Source organism: Drosophila busckii, chromosome 3R (assembly GCF_011750605.1).
Source record: "Drosophila busckii strain San Diego stock center, stock number 13000-0081.31 chromosome 3R, ASM1175060v1, whole genome shotgun sequence".
NCBI lineage: Eukaryota > Metazoa > Arthropoda > Insecta > Diptera > Drosophilidae > Drosophila > Drosophila busckii.
Genome location: NC_046607.1, coordinates 12,115,155 through 12,134,254, shown reverse-complemented (window position 1 = coordinate 12,134,254; position 19,100 = coordinate 12,115,155). Strand labels below are relative to the sequence as shown.

General features: G+C 43.4%; 3 protein-coding genes across 7 annotated transcripts; 2 read left to right on the top strand and 1 right to left on the bottom strand.

The window, feature by feature from the left end:
* The first annotated feature begins 1,154 nt into the window (after positions 1-1,154).
* LOC108603420 (ras-related protein Rab-23) lies at positions 1,155-5,918 on the top strand. Of its 2 annotated transcripts, XM_017992222.1 has the most exons (3): positions 1,155-1,389; positions 3,444-3,881; positions 4,511-5,918. In XM_017992222.1, the coding sequence occupies exons 2-3, from the start codon at positions 3,741-3,743 to the stop codon at positions 5,210-5,212; spliced, it is 843 nt and encodes a 280-aa protein (XP_017847711.1). In that variant the 5' UTR covers positions 1,155-1,389; positions 3,444-3,740; the 3' UTR covers positions 5,213-5,918. The 2 variants fall into 2 exon arrangements, with proteins under 2 accessions (XP_017847711.1, XP_017847710.1); XM_017992221.1 differs by lacking the exon at positions 1,155-1,389 and having other exon boundaries at positions 2,412-3,881.
* Positions 5,919-6,644: 726 nt separating this feature from the next.
* LOC108603868 (RB1-inducible coiled-coil protein 1) lies at positions 6,645-15,290 on the bottom strand. 3 transcript variants are annotated; one of them, XM_017993035.1, is made up of 5 exons: positions 14,413-15,290; positions 8,999-12,025; positions 8,488-8,878; positions 8,319-8,418; positions 6,645-7,963 (listed from the first exon to the last, which is right to left on the bottom strand). In XM_017993035.1, the coding sequence occupies exons 2-5, from the start codon at positions 11,779-11,781 to the stop codon at positions 7,218-7,220; spliced, it is 4,020 nt and encodes a 1,339-aa protein (XP_017848524.1). In that variant the 5' UTR covers positions 11,782-12,025; positions 14,413-15,290; the 3' UTR covers positions 6,645-7,217. The 3 variants fall into 3 exon arrangements, with proteins under 3 accessions (XP_017848524.1, XP_017848525.1, XP_017848526.1); XM_017993036.1 differs by lacking the exon at positions 14,413-15,290 and adding an exon at positions 12,513-12,599; XM_017993037.2 differs by having other exon boundaries at positions 7,853-7,963; positions 8,315-8,418.
* A 302-nt stretch (positions 15,291-15,592) lies between these two features.
* Positions 15,593-19,064, top strand: LOC108603425 (A-kinase anchor protein 17A). Of its 2 annotated transcripts, XM_017992231.1 has the most exons (7): positions 15,593-16,217; positions 16,285-16,745; positions 16,807-17,064; positions 17,326-17,533; positions 17,597-18,318; positions 18,384-18,473; positions 18,535-19,064. In XM_017992231.1, the coding sequence occupies exons 1-7, from the start codon at positions 16,014-16,016 to the stop codon at positions 18,995-18,997; spliced, it is 2,406 nt and encodes an 801-aa protein (XP_017847720.1). In that variant the 5' UTR covers positions 15,593-16,013; the 3' UTR covers positions 18,998-19,064. The 2 variants fall into 2 exon arrangements, with proteins under 2 accessions (XP_017847720.1, XP_017847721.1); XM_017992232.1 differs by lacking the exons at positions 15,593-16,217; positions 16,285-16,745 and having other exon boundaries at positions 16,996-17,064; positions 17,229-17,533.
* The last annotated feature ends 36 nt before the right edge of the window (positions 19,065-19,100 follow it).

The window sequence follows — 19,100 nt, the reverse complement described above, 5'->3', positions numbered from 1 at the left end:
TATTATTTTTTTCTTTTTCGCACTGCCTGAAATGGGAATATGTGGAGCTAAGGACTGCCTGACTGCGAGTCCACCACCTTTTCTGTAGCGCAGGAGGCGGAGGTAATCACCCCTAAAGAGCGTCGTGTTGGAATTTACTTTTGCATAAACATTTTACTTTTCTATGGTTTCACACTGTTTTTGTAGTTGCATGTTTACTAACATTGTTATTCACACATACATACACACACACAACATAAAATTCACACACACACACACTCACACAAACATGGAGCACTTTTGTTTATATGCGTAGCCTTGCAACAAAATAGTATTGTTTAACTAACCGAAAGCTATGCTGAACGTAGACACCACTACGCCATGAGATTACGAATCACACTGAATCGCGGTATACGGACACTTACTAATGGGCTCCAAAATGCTTTTCGCAAAGAGCGCGCACATCCTTCGTCTTGCAGCGAGGACTACGCATGCGTTTTAGATGAAACGCGGCTTACGAGCACCAAGAGTGAGCTACTCAGTCTACTTTACTCAAAATTCATAAGCAATTATTTGCACTTTAAGAATCACAAGCGTAACAAAATATTAACAAATGTATAAATTGTAAACACAGACCGGCGCCTATCTCCAATCGGCTTATATAGTTATCGAACTGTTTGTATTTTTTTGTGCATTTAACTGCGGTCACACTGCAAACCGTATATCGATTCATCGTCACTCAATTAGTGTTGGCAAATGCACAATACTATTGCAGATAATACTCGCTAATATAATATTGTATATTTAAATGTAACGATCAAACGAGCAACTGAAGAAAACAAACAACATTGTTTTATTAATTTCATATGGTGTACAATTAAGTGTAAAACATTATGCTATATTTACTTTTTAGACAGATGCTGATTTCAAGTGCAATTAAGAATGTTAAACAAGGCGGCGGCAATAATACTTAAATGTAAGTTCTTTAATTTAAAACGTACATTTATCTTATGTTATTTACAGATCAGCTTAACATAGCCAAAATTCACAAAATCTAACATTTAAAATGCTGTGAGCTGTTTTTACTGCGCGCCACCGCTTGTTGCATGTACTCTGCGTTTCTGGCTTATAGTTGCGGCAAGTCTAAGCCAAGATTTAGTTTGAGACGAGCCACAGAGCGTAACAGGTGTCCGATTCCGTCTGCTCTTGTGATGGGCTTGTAGAAGCTAATGCGTGTTCGTGGTACGTTTTCGGTTTATTCGTCTTGTGCCTCAATGAGGTGTGCGTGTGTGTAGAAGAAGAGACTTTCACTACGGTTCAAAGCCCAAAGACGCCAACATTAATTAATGCGCTTCGCACGCGTTGTCGTCTCCGTACTCGTATCAGCCAACAGCAGTTGTTGGATACAAGGTGCTGCTTATGGTTTTTTTTTACTGCTGCGAGCTTTGAGTTTTCGCATTCGCATATGTTGTTTTATGATTTCAACTTATATTTGTTTATCTCTCACCGACAAACACAATGCGATGTCAGCGTTTTTTCAGTGTGAGAAAAGGTCTATAAAAATATAGGGAACAACAAAACTAAAAGACTTTTGTCGCAAACTACCGTTAGAGAGTGAGCGCGAGTGGAGTATTTAAAGTTAATTTAAATAATGAGGAATTTGTGCACATAATTGATTTAAGTAGCGCAGCAAACAAAAGCAATATTAAAAACAACAGCACAAAGCTGATGGTTCTTGCATTTGCATAATTTTCCACACACACATGCACACATTGAAAGAATTCGCTTTGGTGCCACTGCAGTGGCAGCAACAAGTGGCACTGTTGTTGCTGCTGCTGCTGCTGCTGCTGTAACCAACACAGGTAAATGCCTTGCGGTGTACTTAAATGGACAAGTTAGAATCCACATTCCACACACAAGAAGAAGGAAGTGGGCACAAAGCAGCTGCAATCGAGCTCTAACATCAACAGCAATAGCAACAACAACAACAATAGCTAAAGCAACCACCTCGGCAACCATTATCTATTAGTTTGTGAGCAAATTTCAAAATAATTGCGCATTCTAGACAATTTACCCGAGACACGAAGAACCAGAATAGATGTGGATTATTTGTAATTTGTACACACAGACACAAAATTGAATTACGTATACACACATATACATAGATATATAAAAAGAAACATGCATTCACAAACAGGTAGGCCAGCAGTGACTGCAGTTTTTTATTCTTTGCGTCCCACACGCTCAACTCAAGATCCAATTGGATTTTATGTCAAGCTTCGCTGACAACAACATTGTTGTTGTTGTTGTTGTTGCTCTTGCTGTGGCCTACACATAGATACATAGATACAGACATAAATGCCTGTGTATTGAACTACAAATCCATAAGCGCTGGCCTTAATTATCATAACAAAACACATAAAGAAAATACAAACTAATAATAACCCGAGAGCGTAAAGTTGAAGTTTTGCAGTCAAGCAACGTATGGAAGATTTGGCCCAAAAGCGAAATAGTCACAACATAATTAGAACGAGCGAAAGGCAACAACAAAGACGACAGCGCGGTCAAAGCTGCACAGTGGGTCGCAAAGAAGAAATAATGTCAAATTGTGATCCGAGCCCGAGGCGCGAACTAATCAATATGCAAATGCAGCGAGCACAGATGGATATAGAGAGATATGTAGAAAACAAAGTTGTGCGTAAGACTGATTGAATAGATGCGTAACTACGTCAGGGGGATTATGCTAATGTTAATTTAATGCTCTCCCTTTCTCTTTGTTTTAAGAGGCAGCAACAGCATCTAAGGCCAAAAAGAAGTGGAGCAGCTATGTATATTAATATGAGTATTAGATGGTATTTGTAAACAAAGCTACGATTTCCATGCACACCTAACGGCTTTTATGTCATTTGTTAATAATAATAAAAAGCCTTAGCAATTCGCCAAGAACAAGAAATAACGTCACGCCCACGAAGCTTGGCCCTGGGGCAGTGTATAAATCAGCAGCTTATGGTTGTAAAAATAGACAAATTCAAAAGAATTCATAGACACGCGCTAATGTCATGCCCATACACACACACACACACACACACATACATAGACGGAGACATTCATAGAAATGTTCAACTCTGATCTTGCTACATGCCTAATTTCAATTCATGTTGACCACTGTGCAATGAGGCCGTAAGGTGAGGGGTTGAGTGAGGTGAGTGTGCTCTGGTGTGGGGAGGGGAGGTGAAGTACAGTGTCTTGTAAGCACCTGTTGTAAACGCAACCGGCTCACTGTTGAGTCTTATTAGAAGCGGCGGCCGCTGGAACCGGAAAGCAAAGAAAAGACCAAATAAAATATATGTAGAGAGAGAGGAAAAATTAAATAAATAACCGGTTGATGTGAAAATGAAAGAATTACATTTTCGTCTTTGGTGTATTACTCATGCTTGCATTTGTGCTTTTTCGTGTTTCCACAGTTTTCCACTTGCCACTTCGATATTTTTGGTGAAATCAATGCGTAGAAGAAGAAAGTGAATCGAGCTCTCTGTGTGTGCTGCGCGCAAAGGAAGTTTGCGGCGAAAAGTGAAAACTTAACCTGAACCGCATCGCCAAAAATAAGAAAAGATAAAAAACTCAAACAAATTACAATAATAAAATAATAGCACGCAATTGCTATTGCGCTAAACTGGTCTTGCTGCAACAAACAACAAACCGCTTGTTACACCAACAACTGGCAGCCTCCAACTCCAAGCGCCAGGCCTTCACTTCACTTGATGCGTCTGTTAATCCAAACGGCAACGGCAACGAGCGGGTCGGCTGCACCTGCTCTACAGTCCAACAGTCTCTACTCACAGCAGTCACAGTACAATTACACCAGCATGCGTGAGGACGACATCGAGCTGGCCATTAAGGTGGTAAGTTGAGACAGACGCCACGCTCATTGATAAATGAGTCCAAGCGCCAGCAACAATTGCCCCAAACCCCGTTATAAGCGTTAAATAATCAAAGCAGTTGCAGTTGCAACAACGAGACTCCAACACACACAATATACAAACTAATTGTTTAGCAACGGTTTTGCCTTTTATTAAATACAGCTTTGGCTATATTCATCAGATTGTTCGCTATTTTAGCAAAACTTATTTAATCTTCATACAATAGCTGCTCGCACATTAGCATTGGTGCTGTAATAATCATTCGCGCTTTATATTTATTTATTTGTTGATTGGAATTTTATAAATTTAAAATTCTAATTATACAGCCTGTTATGCTCACCTCTTTGGTTGAGTTTGTTTTGCTTTCGAGACACGTGTGAGTAGTTTGAAATAAGAGAGAGGAAATTTAGAGATTTGAAGACACTTTAAAATAGGGTCAGATTAAAAAGCTGCTTTTATTTTATTTAAGATACATTTACTTTGTCAAAGAAATTTTGATAAATTCTTCAAGCTTTAAAGTTATTATTCAAGCACACTCATTGTGTCACATTTGCCTTTCTATATATTAAAATGATTAAAGCTTTCTTATAATTCTGTCATTTGCTTTGCAGGTGATAGTTGGCAATGGTGGCGTCGGCAAATCCAGCATGATCCAGCGCTACTGCAAGGGCATCTTTACAAAGGACTATAAGAAAACGATTGGTGTGGATTTTCTGGAGCGTCAAATCGAAATCGATGGCGAGGATGTGCGCATTATGCTGTGGGATACGGCGGGCCAGGAGGAGTTCGATTGCATAACCAAGGCGTATTATCGTGGCGCACAGGCATCGGTGCTGGTGTTCAGCACCACAGATCGTGCCTCTTTTGATGCCATCAAGGAGTGGAAACGCAAGGTGGAGAACGAATGCAACGAGATACCCACTGTGATAGTACAGAACAAAATAGATCTTATTGAGCAGGCGGTGGTGAGTGCGGATGAAGTCGAAACGCTGGCCAAGATGCTCAACTGCAGACTCATACGCACTTCGGTGAAGGAGGACATCAATGTGGCATCGGTGTTTCGCTACTTGGCCACCAAATGCCATCAGCTGATGACGCAGAGCTATGAGCAGGCCACTGCGCCCGGCGGCAGCGGCAGCAACAGTCAACAGGGGCATATGCCCTACAGCAGCACGCCCAACATCAGCGCCTTTAGCCCCACCTTTACCAAGTCCAGCAATGGCACCATTGTGCTGCGTCCAGCCAAGAAGGGCAGCGGCTCCAGTGCGGCGCGGAAGCGCAAGATTGTGCTCAAGAAATGCGGCATATTGTGAGTGCCCAAAGCTAGAGACGAAGTAGATGCAGAGTAGGCGGTGTGGAGAACTGTACAGTTGTTGATAATTAATAACTGGAGCATATTTAACGCTCAATTATTTTGAAGCCCAAAATGAAGTCGTGGCCAGCCAAGCGTTGGATGCAGACAGCAGCCATTCACTAGTCCATGCACTGTCTGTGCACTGGGAGTGGAGCGAGAGACATATATATAACTCATTATAAACTACTGCTAAGAAAATCAGCTAATGCCGCTGTGGAAGAAGAAGTAATTTGTTTGCGTATCGACAAAAGCTGCACAACGTTAATTAGCCTAATTACCTAAACATAGATATGATGTACGACTTTTGCTTGTATTATGCCCAATTTTCTTTAACGGAGACTGATGCATCATTGCCCCTTCAATATGCTTACGTGTGTGTGTGTGTGTGTGTGTGTGAATGTGAATTATGCAGATTATAGAACCTAAAAATTGCTAATCCTACACTCTTACTCTAACTCTATTAAATAAACTTCTTTTAGACACGCCACACTTGCTCGCTGGCATGTGAAAATCCTTGGCGCATGTGCAATTTATAGTTGAGCTTAACTAACTAAACTAAGCGCATGTTTAAGCACAATTATGTTGCAGAGTGTAATATATAATTAAGCACAGCAAGCATTAAGCAAAAGATCTGCATGTGAAAACAGAAACCCCAAATATATGATCACATACTATTTAAAATATATGTATAATTAAATTATAACTATAATTTAGCTGACAATTACTAAACTTAATAAATATATAATTTTATGTGTTAATTACGATTTATGTTTTTATTGCTGCTGCTGAGTGAAACTCTCTATTGTTGTAATGTTTACCATTTTTTTTATTCGATTTTCGCTTTTACACGTTTTATTGTTTGCTTGACATTTTGTTGGTGTTACAGCTTCGTTTATTTACCTTTATTATCTCATAAATATGTAAAGTAAAACTTAGTTGTTTCATTACTCATTCTTTTGTTTAAACTATTTACAATTTTGCGTGTTGTTGTTGTTGTTTTTTTTGTTATCATGTCTAGTGTACATTTTTGCATGCAGCGCTTCTACTCTTTGTTTCTTGGTGTTTAGGCTTTTAATTTTGAGTTTGGTAAAGGCAAAAAATATATTTCTATTTACAAAAAACACAAATAATTCATTAAAAACGCTAAATTAAGCATTATTAGCTGAGCAAAAAATAGTTCTATCCAAATTATACGCTCAAGCTTGTAGATTAATATTAGAAAGATTCATTATAAAAAATATACATATACAATATTTGTGTGATTTTTTTTTTTATACAATTAAATTGCTAAGAAAATTAAAAAACGTCAGCAAATATTTGAGAAAACTATAAATTTTATTTGTTTTACAAAACTATTTTCCTTAAAAGTTTGTTTGTTGTTTTTTATTTTTTTTTTGATTAATAGTATTTGTGGTTGATTTTCATTTGAAATAAAAATTATTTATCGATATAGTATAAGTAGCAAGTGTTTCTGCTTTTGTTGAAACTCATTTACAGCGCTGTAATAAGATTAGGCAATATAGATACAGACACTATAGGCAACTCTACATTGGAACAGTACATAGATGAGTTATTTTAAAAAGATTTTGCTTTTCTTCTCTTTTCTTTTAGCTGAATTTATTAAGATTAATTTGTTTAAGTATATATAACTTTATGCTTCCACATCTCGAGTACTTTACGTTTCTATGTAAGTGTTTTTTAATTTTTTGTGTGTGTCTGCGTGTGTTTTTTGTTGTCGTCGGCTCAGTTGTGGCTTAATTGTTAGGAGCTTAGATGAGCAGTGGGTTGGGAGGGTTGTTTCTATTTAAATAGTAAGAGTGCTAGCCTAGTTTAAGCACACACACTCACTCCATCGCTATGTATATGTATATAAACGTATATATGTATGTATGCATGTTAATTAGGTAACCTTAGGATGGGCCACATTTTACCACGTAATTAATAACATTAAAAACTGTCGTACACTAATCGGAAATCTGAAAATCTGTTTCCTCCTTGCCCTCCAGCGAGCGATATTCATCAGAGTCAGAGCTCTGTGTTGTCCTCACTGTTGCTGCTTCCACAACAGCAGCGGCTGCATCCACATCCGCTACAGCAGCCTCAGGCTCTGCTGCAACTGCTGCTGTTGTGGTTGCTGAGGTTACATACAAGTTAACCGGCTGGCTTAAATCTTCCTCATCTGCAACGGGTTCAGTTAGAATAATGTTAGCCACAGGCGCCGACTGCTGCTCCTCCTCATCCGCCTGCTCCTTCTCCTCCTCCTCAAAGTGTTGATGCTGCTCTTGTAGCTTTTGTTTGTGTTCTTGTGGTTGTTGTTGGTGTTTTGGGGTTTGCGTTATTATATCAGCAGAGGCCAACAGTAGATCCAACTTCAAATTTCTAGATGCCGTTGGCTGCTCTGTTATCACAGACTGTGCTTGAGTTGTTGCCAAAGCCACTGTTTCAGCCGATATTGCTGGCAAGCCCACTCCCGCTCCTACCAGCTGCTGCTGCTGCTGCTCCTCCTCCTCACTGACGCTATTGTAGCGGCAACGCTCGCTCAGCAACGAGGCCTCATCCTCATCCTCGTTGACGCTACTAATGCTCATTGTGCGCTCCTTGAAGCTTTGATAAACACTGCTCCCACTGATACTTGCTGGCGCATCGACGACATCGCGCTGTGGCGCCGCCGCTATTGGCGCCAGGCGAATGCTAGCAGCGCTTGAGCCGGCTAAATATAAAAAACAATTTATTAGAACAGTCAATTCAAGAGGAGTGCACAACTTATAAGAAATTTAGCGAGCGCTTGCAACAACAATTAACTATTAATTAGTATTTGATACACATTTTAATATTCACATATAAACTACATTTAATGGCGACTATGTTTTAATTAGAATTAAATAGTTTAGCTGCTTAAGCTTGTGGCACAAACTGTCTTTAAGTATTTATATATAAATTTATCTATGCCTATGAAGTCTTTTAATTTATATATGAACAGCTTTCGGCCTTAAAAAAAAAGATCTATAGTAAGCTTAAATGCAAATCCTTCATCCTTCCTTTGCGCTTCTCGCACACTCACTTACATTCCAAACGCTCGCGACGCTGCAGATTACGCGAAGGCAATGGCGCCAGCTTGATGCGATAGAACTTGGAGCCCCTGCTCACGCGATAGCGATTCTCATCCTGTTGAGGTTAAGAGATTAAGCATGAGATTAATTATGCAATTGGACTATGGACTATGAGCTCTCTTACCTTGCGTGCCTGGCAGTACTCCTTGTCGATGACACGTCCAATCGCATAATACGGCAGCGGTATTTGATGCAGTTCGGCCACAGGCAGCGCAACTGCCGCAGCAGCGTCAGCGCCACCAATTGCTGCTGGCGGTGGCAGAGTCTGCGGTGGCGTTAGCTGTAGGGCAGCCAAGCTGTCGGCGTGCACAAAATACAGTGTGAGCGAGTCCTGGACGACCATGAACTGTGCGTGCCTCATGCTCCAAACTACAAATACCAAGTCGCCCTTAGCGCAGCCCTCCAACGTGATGTAGCGATTGGCGGAAGCGCTGCCGCCACTTGACCTGGAGCGTGTCAGCGGTGCGCCGGGAATAGCGACCGTTGTACACGGTGCGCCCACCTCATAAACGGAGCTGCAAATAATAATAGAGCATGAATATTTTGATCTCTTCTAAAGCTGTTCAACTACCGTATATAATAAATAAACTATTCCTTTGCTACTCTCGATAGTTTCACATCTTTGCTGCACTCACCTGCGCATGGCGGCGACGCTTGTTTCCATTTCGAGACGCTTGCTCTTCTCCATATTGAGTTCCTCCTCGAGACGACTCTTGTCGCGACTCAGGTAATCGATTTTCTCCTTTAGCCAGCTGTTGCCATCCTCGTTGGTGAGCACATCGATGCGCGTCTTCAGCTGATAGGTATCCTGGGTGAGTAGGCGATTCTGTTCGCGCAGCATGTCCAGCTGGCGCTCTTTATCCTCTAGCATGTCCTTCAGTATGGACACATTGGCCATCACAGATTCTGAGTTAAATTGCGGTTGACGCGACTGCCAAAGGGCGCGTTCCGCCTCCACCGCCTCGAGGACGGCACGCTCCCGCTGGGCGTTCAAATCCTGACGCTGTTGCGCCAACAGCTGCTCCACATCCAGACTGGCCACGCTGGCGCTGCTCGTTGGCCGCTCCAGTTTCTCCAGGCTGCTGTCCGAGGGCGAGCGCTCCATGGACGTCATTAGCTTGAACCGACAGCGTAGCGACTCCAGCTCCGTTTTGTGCTCGTGTATCAATTGCTCACGCGCCTGGGCCACCGCCACCGCTTTGTCCTGCTCCGCCGCCAGCAGCTGTTGACGCAGTTGCTCCAGATGCTCTTCCTGCGCCTGCTCGCGTCGCTCACACTGCATGCGCATTAGCTGCAGCTTGTCCTGCAGCAACTGCAGCTCCGACTGCAACTCATCCTGTCCAGCGCCAGCGGTGAGTTCATGTCGCATGTCGCTCAAATCAGAGCGCGCCATTCTTAAGCCCTCCAGTGCCAGTTTACCGAGCTGCTGCAGCGCCTGACGCAGTTGGTCCACACTGCCCGCATGCTCATCCGTCAAGGTGCCGGCGCTCATCATGAGCAGCTGCTCGGTGGCCGTGCTGCGCGCCACTTGCTCCACGTAGAGGCTTTCGTTGGAGGTGCCCACGCCAATATTGATGCCATATTCAAAGGGTACCTCGGGCAGCTGCTGCTGGGCTTGGCCCTCAGTCTGTTGCACAAAGAACTGCAGCACGGGCGCCATGTCTGGCAGCTGCAGCTGGGCGGCCAGCTCGGGCAGCTGCTTGGAGAGCAGCTCAATGTCGGCGCAGCTGAGTTGCGGCAGGCGCGTATCGAAGCTTAGCTCGGGATGCTCCTGGGCAAAGGCGGGCGGCATGTCGGCCATGCCGGGGAATAAAATATTCAAAAAGTGCCCATCGAAGTTGGCATTGAACAGCTGGCGGCGCTGCAGCTCCTCGCCATGTATGCGATCGAAGTCCACCGAGAGACGCGAGGCCCAGAGCCTGAACTGATCGGAGAAGATCTTGCGACGTACCACTTCCGCCACGGCGGCCACATAGATGCTCGGCGCCCGATGAATCTGTTCGATGATGCCAATGTGACGCTCGGCGCGACGCAGGCAGCGATGATTGAACAGCAAGCGATTGTCGAACTCGCTCATGCTGTTCTCGATCCAAACGATGCGGCAGAGGCGCTTATGCAAGTTGAGGCCCAGCTCCTCCTTGGAGTTGCCTATGCAGCGGCAGTACTCGCGTATCTTGATGTGATTCTTCAGCATATCTTTCAGCTGTGTGCGATGCGAGATGCACAGATCGGGCAGCACTGAATTATCGCGAATCTTCAAGGCACGCGCCTCATTCTGTTGCAGCGCCGTCGCCTGCTCACGCTGATCCTGCACCATCTTGCCAATCTTATACTTGAACTCATCCAGACGACAAAGCCGCTCACTGAGTCCCTTGATCTCCTTCACATTGCTGTTCTTGGCCTCGCCTATGATGTTCTGCACCTCCTGCTTGAGCTTGTCGTACTTCTCCACCGAGAAAGTGTTCAGTCCCTGCTCGCACTCATCGCACATTTGCTGCAGTGCCTCATGGTTGCCCTTCGAGCTGATCCACTGCAGCAGATTCAATTGATGCTGTTGCCTGGACGGTTCGTCCTCCGTCTCCAGTTCCTCCTGCTCGTGGCCCATTTTAAGCTTCTTGTTTGGCGATGTGCTGCTGGTCGTGCTCTTCACCACGCTGTCAGCGGCATTCACATCCGCATCCACCAGCTCCTCCGTTACAGATTCAGCTATAGTCTGTTGGCGCTGCAGCAGTGCATCCGGGTCTTGTTCCAGCAACTCATCGAAGCCATGGAAATCTGCCTGCGCCAGCGCCATGAGTGCGGGCAGTATGGGAATCCTCGCCAGCTGACTGAGATCGTCGCGAAAGTTGCGCAGCAGCTCCAGATAACTCTCGCGCTGCTGCAGATGGCGATCGAATGCCTGGCAGAAGTTACGGAAGCGTTCCTCGAACTCCACTGTCAGATCCTCCAGATTGGCCACCACTGCCGACCAGCCCTGCTGCTGCAGATGCTGTTCGTGGACAAGACGCTCACAGAGCTTCTCCTCTTTGCGTCCCAGCTCACTCATGTGCACCGCCAGCAGTGCACGCTGACGCACTGTCTCGAGCACGGCGGGCAGCATATCACTCTCCTCCACCTGGCGACGCAGCTCGTCATCGGCATCACTTGAACTGCCACCGCTTGCTATCGTCGGCGCCGCACGCTCATCCCCCGTGAGAAACATATAAATGGGATTGGTGTCAGTGCCGGCGGAATAGCAGGAGACCTGGGTGCAATGTGTGAGCATCTCGCCGCCGCTTACCAACAGCACTATATTGGTAGCGGGTATGCCATGCAGGCGCTGTATGGTGTCCTTCAGGTTCTCCACCGAGGACAGAGCAACGGTCATGTCGAAGCTCATCATACGACCGACGTCCACATGGAATACGTACAGCATCATGGAGCCTTTATCTGCCTTTCGCCCTCCTCTAGCTACCGTTGCTTCACCTGCGTCTCCACTTTTGCTGCTCGTCTCAGGTCCTCCTCCTCGTCCGCCTCCTCCTCCTGCTTCAGTGTATTTGGCAGTGCAATTGTTTGTCCAAGAATTACGTTTGCAAACGCATTTGGATTTGTTTGTATGTGTGTGTATGTGTGTGTGATTGTCTGTGTGTAAGTGTATGCGTGAGTCCCTCTAAATTGCTCACCTGCAAGAAAGAAAGAATAAAATAATTATTAACAGTCTGTTAAAGTTTTGAATTTCACAAATGATCTCCTGGCGCTGTTAAGCAGCTGTTAATGCTAACATTAGACATTGTGACGCGCTGTCTCTGCTGCTGCTGCTGCTGCTGCTGCTCTGCTGGGGAGCTACGCCAATGTTAATGACTAACTCTGTCTCTGTTTCAAGTCGCAATAAATAAGCACATGTAAATAGTCGCACACATACTAGCGCACACATACAGCTTGTATATACTTATATAGCTGTTTAATCAAGTCTGTGCTTAATACATGCACATAATACATATTGTTTACAATTTGTCTGGCAAACTTTGGCGATTGTGTAAATGCTGATGAAGTGATAAGAAAGCAATACAAAAATAGCTACGCGTTCATGTAAATTTACACACGCGTACAGCGTAACGATAACACAGCATTATTAATTATATATTATAACGAGTATTATTATCAAAGCACCTTAGTTGTTGTTAATAGACAAAAAACAACAAAATCAAAATAAAACCAACAGCAGCTAGCGTCTAGACATGCGGGCGTAACGAACGAAAACAACTGAATGTCGTCGCTGTGGCTTTATCGACAACAGCGACGTCGACGTCGACGCTAAACGCGACGCTGGCGTCATCAAGAGGCTACACGCTACACGTGTAACGTTCGATCGCTCTCTATGGCTATGGCTATGGCTATGTATATGTGGATTTACCTGCTCGCTGGCATCCTAAGTTACCTTCATATATAACATTCTTTTGCCTGCGCGTTTCTGCTTAAAACTAATATCATAACTTTTCAAGAAAAAACATCATGTTTTCTTTACTAATTATTCTAGGAAAACCCGAAATCGACACATAGATCACTTGCATATGTTTTTCATTTTCAAATGAAATTAACAACGATTACTCATCAATATTGTGTGCATGCAGGTACAAAAGTTATTCGCACGTTGTCCTCCACTGATAACCGCTTATCATGGCAATCAACCATGAAAGAACTAAATATGTTTGTACAACCTGCGAGTGCACAGTGCACTATAATTAAATAAAATAAATCAAGCTTACAGCAAAAGTGACAACATGCATCTGTAGATAACAGCGCAGTTCAAAAGAGTAAGAGAGCGAGAGCCATGAGAGAAGCTGCCATGAACTTTCTTGGACAGTTCATTCAGATTACATTGGCTAGCGTTGATTTTGGCTCTCTGCACTGTTGTCGCTCTGACGCGCAGTAGGAGAGCAAAAGTGGCGACAATAAAAACAAAAGCAGTCATTAATTAGGAATGTCACATTTTGTTTATATAAACACATACAATATATGTATATAGTATATAAGCTTGTTTCTGCGTTGTTTATGGTTGGTCCTGCTGTGGCTTTAAGTAGGTTATTGAGTACAAGTGTTAATACACATACGGGGACATATTTATATAAACAACGCGCATGTAAGATAAATAAGCTCAGCCTACTTAAGCTGGCCTCCAAGGTAACGCAGTATAAACAAGCAACTTAAATTTCACATATTGTAGCCCAAAATTATATTTTCTTTGCGAACAGCTGATGCTTGATCATATCATGCGAACAACTCACAGGCGTCAGCTGCTGCAGCAAAAACAACAACAGCAGCATGCATATTATATTTTTTGTCGCCCAGTTTGCCACCAACACCACGCGTAATTGTATCTGTGTGTGTGAGTTTGTGTGTGCGTGCGTGTTTTATTTTTTTCTGTATTGTTTTGGCCTGCACTTTGTTATTTTCCATTACGTTGCATTTTGTATAATGCTTTGGCTTTGGCTTGGCAATATAGCGACAACAAAACGTAAAATGAATGGGAAATATGAATAAACAACGAAAAATACGCAGAGTCAGAGACAGTATGAGCAATTTCTACTAGCTGCACTTGCCAACGTTATAATTTCAGTTGAAATGAATGCAGTTGCATATGCGCTTAAAATATGTAAATTGTTGCAATTAATTGTAATTTTGCTTGAGCCAACTGACGCATACAACATCAGCAGCAGCAGCAACAACTACAACAACAATGCAAAAAGGGCGACCGCAAGCAAGGGTTGCCTGTCACTCGAAAAGAAAATGGCTGCAGGTGCAGACCTGCATTGGGCTAACCCAGCCCAGGCAAAGGGAACGAGTGACAGTGGGGTAAAGCGAGCGCATTGTAGGCGGCCGTTGAAAATAAGCACAAAGAGAGGGACGGTCTAAATCCTTTGTTGTGTTGGTAAAACCTATTTACATGCATATTCACACATACACACATACATATGTACATATGTGTGCGCATTCATGTTTGAATACTGCTTTATGCATACAACTATAACTAACTGTTAATTAACGCAATAGGGCTACAGAGCGCACTTACCGTGTAATCTTGAATCAATCTTTACAATAAAAGCGCTTGTGTGCGTGTGTTTGTTTATGAAGTGTCTTCGTGTGTTTGTGTTTTGGTTTTAATCAATTGTAAACGCGCACAGAGAACAACACAACACGAACGCTGCAAATGATTTCACATCAGCTGTGCCAATGTGTGTGGGTGTATGTTTATGTGTGGCTGTGTGTGTGTGAGCAGCGCTAGCAGCAGCAGCAATCCAAAACAAAAACTTTTGCTCTCCAGGTTTTTTTTGCTCTCTTTGTGCTCCTTTCTTGTCTCTTGCTACCACAAATACATCCAGTGCCTGTGTGGTGCCAGCGTTTTCCTTTTTCTTTCAATTATGTATATTCTTATTTATTTTTTATGGCATTGCTTTTGCACATCGTTCGTTAGCATGCTCTGCTTTTAGTTCTCTTTTCGTTGCGTACTCAAATCAGTTATGGTACAAAATGTTGTGTTTCAACTATTCCACGATATGCTTTAAATATTTAAAAATATATATATACATATCAATGTTGCGTTTGTTTTTGTTTTGCGTTCTTCTTGAATTTTTCTGTTTTTGCTTATGGGCCTTCTGCTGTTTTAGTTCTCCCCCTTCTTAATCTATTTCTTTGTCTATCACAATTGCGTTGTTGTTGCTGCTGCCTTAGCTGCTGTAGTTTTTGTTGTTGGTGTGGTGGTCGCTGCTACTTTGGTTGTTGTTGGCAGTTATGTTTCTTGTAAATTTGTTGCCATTTACGCGCTGCGCCAACGACCTCGTTTTATTATTTGCAATTACATTAATTTCACGCACTCATATTGTTGCATTACTTAAACTTCTAATTAAATTAAACAGTATAAAAATTAAATAACGCACTTCGTAGTCACTCGCTTTGTGAATGTGTGTAAATAAAATCGATGACGATGTTACAGTCGATTTACTTGTATTCGATAGACGATCTGCGAAGTCGAAAGGCTGAGCAATTTGAGTGTTATTAGCATAAACACAAGTAGCTTGGATAAATAATTGCATGCATAAATAGTATAAGCTGCTATTAACACATTTTTTGAAAATAATCAAATTGAGCAAAGCGGAGTAAGCAAGTTCATAAATTGAGCTAGTTATTTCTGAGCGAACTAAAGAACTTGTTTCGATAGATACAAAAAATAGTCAACGGCGAGCAATTTTTTACATTACATGTGAAAAACTAGCAAAGTGAAAAGTTTTCGTGTCTTTCTTATAGGAAATTTAGTTAACAATAAAGTCAGATCCATATTAAGTTTAAGTAGCCGTTTAGTGGGTGTAATAATTTCATAATAGCCAACAATTTGATTGCAGAAAGAACGAGAACAGCAGCAGCTCTCATATATTTCATGTATACATACGTACACATACACACTCACAGCTCTTTACACACATAACATATGCATACATACATACTTTGGTACACTTTAGGAGACTATCTTAGATATAAATTGTTTAATTATATACTACATTTCATTGCTTAACTTTACCTTAAATGCATTGTATTTCATTACAACAACAACAACAACAATTACAAATCACGAACCAACAACTTGATTAAATATAAATAAAAACTGCCACAAATAAAATGATTAACATTCAGACTATAGAAAATGTGTCAGATTGCTCGCCACTCTACTTGCCACACAGCTTGTATCTCAAGCCGTTGGCGAAAATGCAAATATCGGTAGCATTGCCTGAAAAAATTAAAACTGGCAAATCTGTTTCAAACCTGGAAATAATGGATAAACTGAGCACTGAGCTCAAGCCGGATAAGTTTCTAGTGCTTAAAGTAAATAATACGTTTAATATTTTAAATTTATTGTTGATTAATATAATGAATGTTTAATGGTTCGCAGGTCTCCAAGAGCACCGTTAACTACATACGCTTCGAGGCAGAGTTGGATGATCGTAAACGCTTGCGTTTGGCCGTTGAACGACTTGATGGAGTCTCGCTGCGTATCAACGGCTTTAGTGAAGCATTTCGGGTGCGCTGCACTGAAGCAAAAGATGAGTTTCCCACACGCCATGACTGGGACTCATACTTTCGCGATGCACGCAACATGGATGAAATGAAGGCGGGCGAACGACCCGACACGATACACTTGACACATTTGCCTGTACGCTGGTTCTGTCCTCGCCACTCTGAGCAGGAGGACCAAGTCAAGCCCAGCGAGAGCATATTCAAACGCATCTTTGAGAAGTTTGGTCGGGTGCGCGCTGTTGATATACCCATTTGTGATCCGTATAGAAAGAGTATGGCGACGGACATCAGTGGCATGCGCACATTTAGTTTCGAGCAGGACGTGCTCTTCGAGGCGTGAGTAGCAGTTTTTTTTCCTGCCAAAAGCAAATACTAACGGCCTACGCTTGTCCCACAGCTACGTGCAGTTTGAAGAGTATGCAAGCTTTGTGCGTGCCATGGATGAGTTTCGCTCCACCAAGCTGGTCCGGAAGTATGTGGACAAAACGCAGGCCATCATCATCAATGTAAACTTCGATAAGTTGAAGCACTTAAGCGACGCACAACTGCAGCGACGTGATCGCATGAGGAAACGCTGCATAGCCAAGGCACAGGCAGAGGATGAGGAGCGTGAACGCGAGAAGAAGCAGCTGGTCGAGCAGGCGGAGCGTGAAAGGTTTGAATTGAACACTAAAAGCATTTTTAGCATATCTTATATACAGAGCCTTAAGTGAACCCAATTGCGTTTACACTCATTTGGTTTCATTTATGGCTCATCTGGTTGCTTCATCACATATTTAATTGTTGTTGGCAAGTTATACAGTTTTCAGCATCTTCTAGCCGAAGCATAGTTAACAAGTCTTTAGCAAAATATGTACAAAAAGCAAACAAAAACATGCAAAAAAACAACATGCACGAAATTGCAAACAAATTACAGGCAAAAGCAAGAGCAATTGAAATTATCTGAGCTGGAGAAGCAGCGCGAACGCGAAGAGAAGCGCAAAGAAAAGCATCTGAAAAAGATCCAAGAGCGAGGCCAAGTTGAGATCTCGCAAAAGATACGCATCGAGGAGCGCAAATTAATGATAGCGCAACGCAAGCTGGAGAGCATACGCATACTGGAGCAAGTCTTCGAACGCATACAGGTGAGTAAGCCATGTCCTCTCCTCAACTTCGAAGTTCTTATGCATATTTGCTTCTATTTGCAGCTAAAACAAAAGCAAAAGTCACATCGCGCACGCCAAGATGATGTCAAGGATCTGCAGCGTGGTCGTCTGGTAGAGAAATACAAAACTGCCACTGAGAAGCTGGTCTGTGACCAGCGCAAGATTGTGCAAGAGATCAAGAGCAATACACCGCTAATGGGTCTGCTCAAAGGCAATATGAAAAAAGGCACGGCTGCCGGTCCCAGCAGTGACGACGAGCTCGCCGGAAGGCAGCGGCCCAATGGTGCGCATTCTGATAATGTACCTTTGCCGGCAGCTTCAGTAGCAGCTGGTGCACCCAATGCTGCGATGAATCCTTTCAAGGCTGTTACAGCTGCTTTGGCTGCCGGTGCTGTGCCGGCAACTGCGGCTGCTGCCAATGAGTGGATGCAATCGCTGTCCATGTTCGGATACGGCATGCCACCAGTATTTCCGGGCGCCGCTCTTTACCGTGCGGCAGCGCCGCCGCCGTTTGCCGTATCTAGCAATTATCGCGGCTTTGCACCACGTCCGCGTGGTAGAGGTCGAGGACGTGGCGGGCGTGGAAGTCGCTCAGGCTACGATGGCTACTCGTCTTCCTACTACAATCCCAAGCACTATGAAGGAGACCGTTACGGTGATGAAGCAGATGATGGCTATTATCACAAATCCTCGCGTGGCAGAAATCGATCACGATCACGCTCCAACTCGTACTCACGGAGTCGCAGTCGTTCACGTGGCCGGCGGTAAGTAGTAGACTCTGGCTCGAGCATGTATGTACATCAATACAATAATTTATTTTCAATTTTAGGCTAATATGTCGCTCCAGGCGTTCCCACTCGCGCAGTCGCAGTCGTAGCCGTTCTCACAATCGCAGATCTTCCTATTCATCACGCTCTAGGTAAGCACTCGACAAGAATATTATGCAGTAAAGCTCTAAACTCATATAAATGTTTAATTAGACGCAGTCACAGTCGCTCCCGCAGTCGCAGCCGGAGTAAGAATCCTTCCCAGCGTAAGAATCGTAAACTGGCTTCCACGCGCCGTTCACGCTCCAGCAGCTACAGCTCGCGTTCACGTTCGCGGTCACGCTCGAAGCATTCCAGCTCTCGACGGGAACGTCGCAGTCGCAGCCGATCAGCTAAGCGCGTTGTACTCGAAGCGGACAAGTTGGTAGCCTCCGCTGAGCAGATCCAACGTACCATTGAGCAACATGCTAAGGATCAACTGCGCGATGAAGTGCGAGAAATAAAGCAGAATTTTCGTCATCAACGCAAAGACTCACATGTTCTGCAAGACAACCGTTTGGAGTCGGATGTTAGAATGAAGGACAAGCATTCATCGCGGGAGGATTTAAGGACAGGTGATGGGGTGGACAATGATCAAAGGCGAAGCGGCAGTCGACGCAACTCCATTGCAGCATAACATAGTTTTAGTAAATTATAACAAAAAGACGCAATTGAGAATAAATCGTTAAGTTAACTAAATTCAATATTGACTTTCATTTACGCTCGATGAGCTGTGGTGG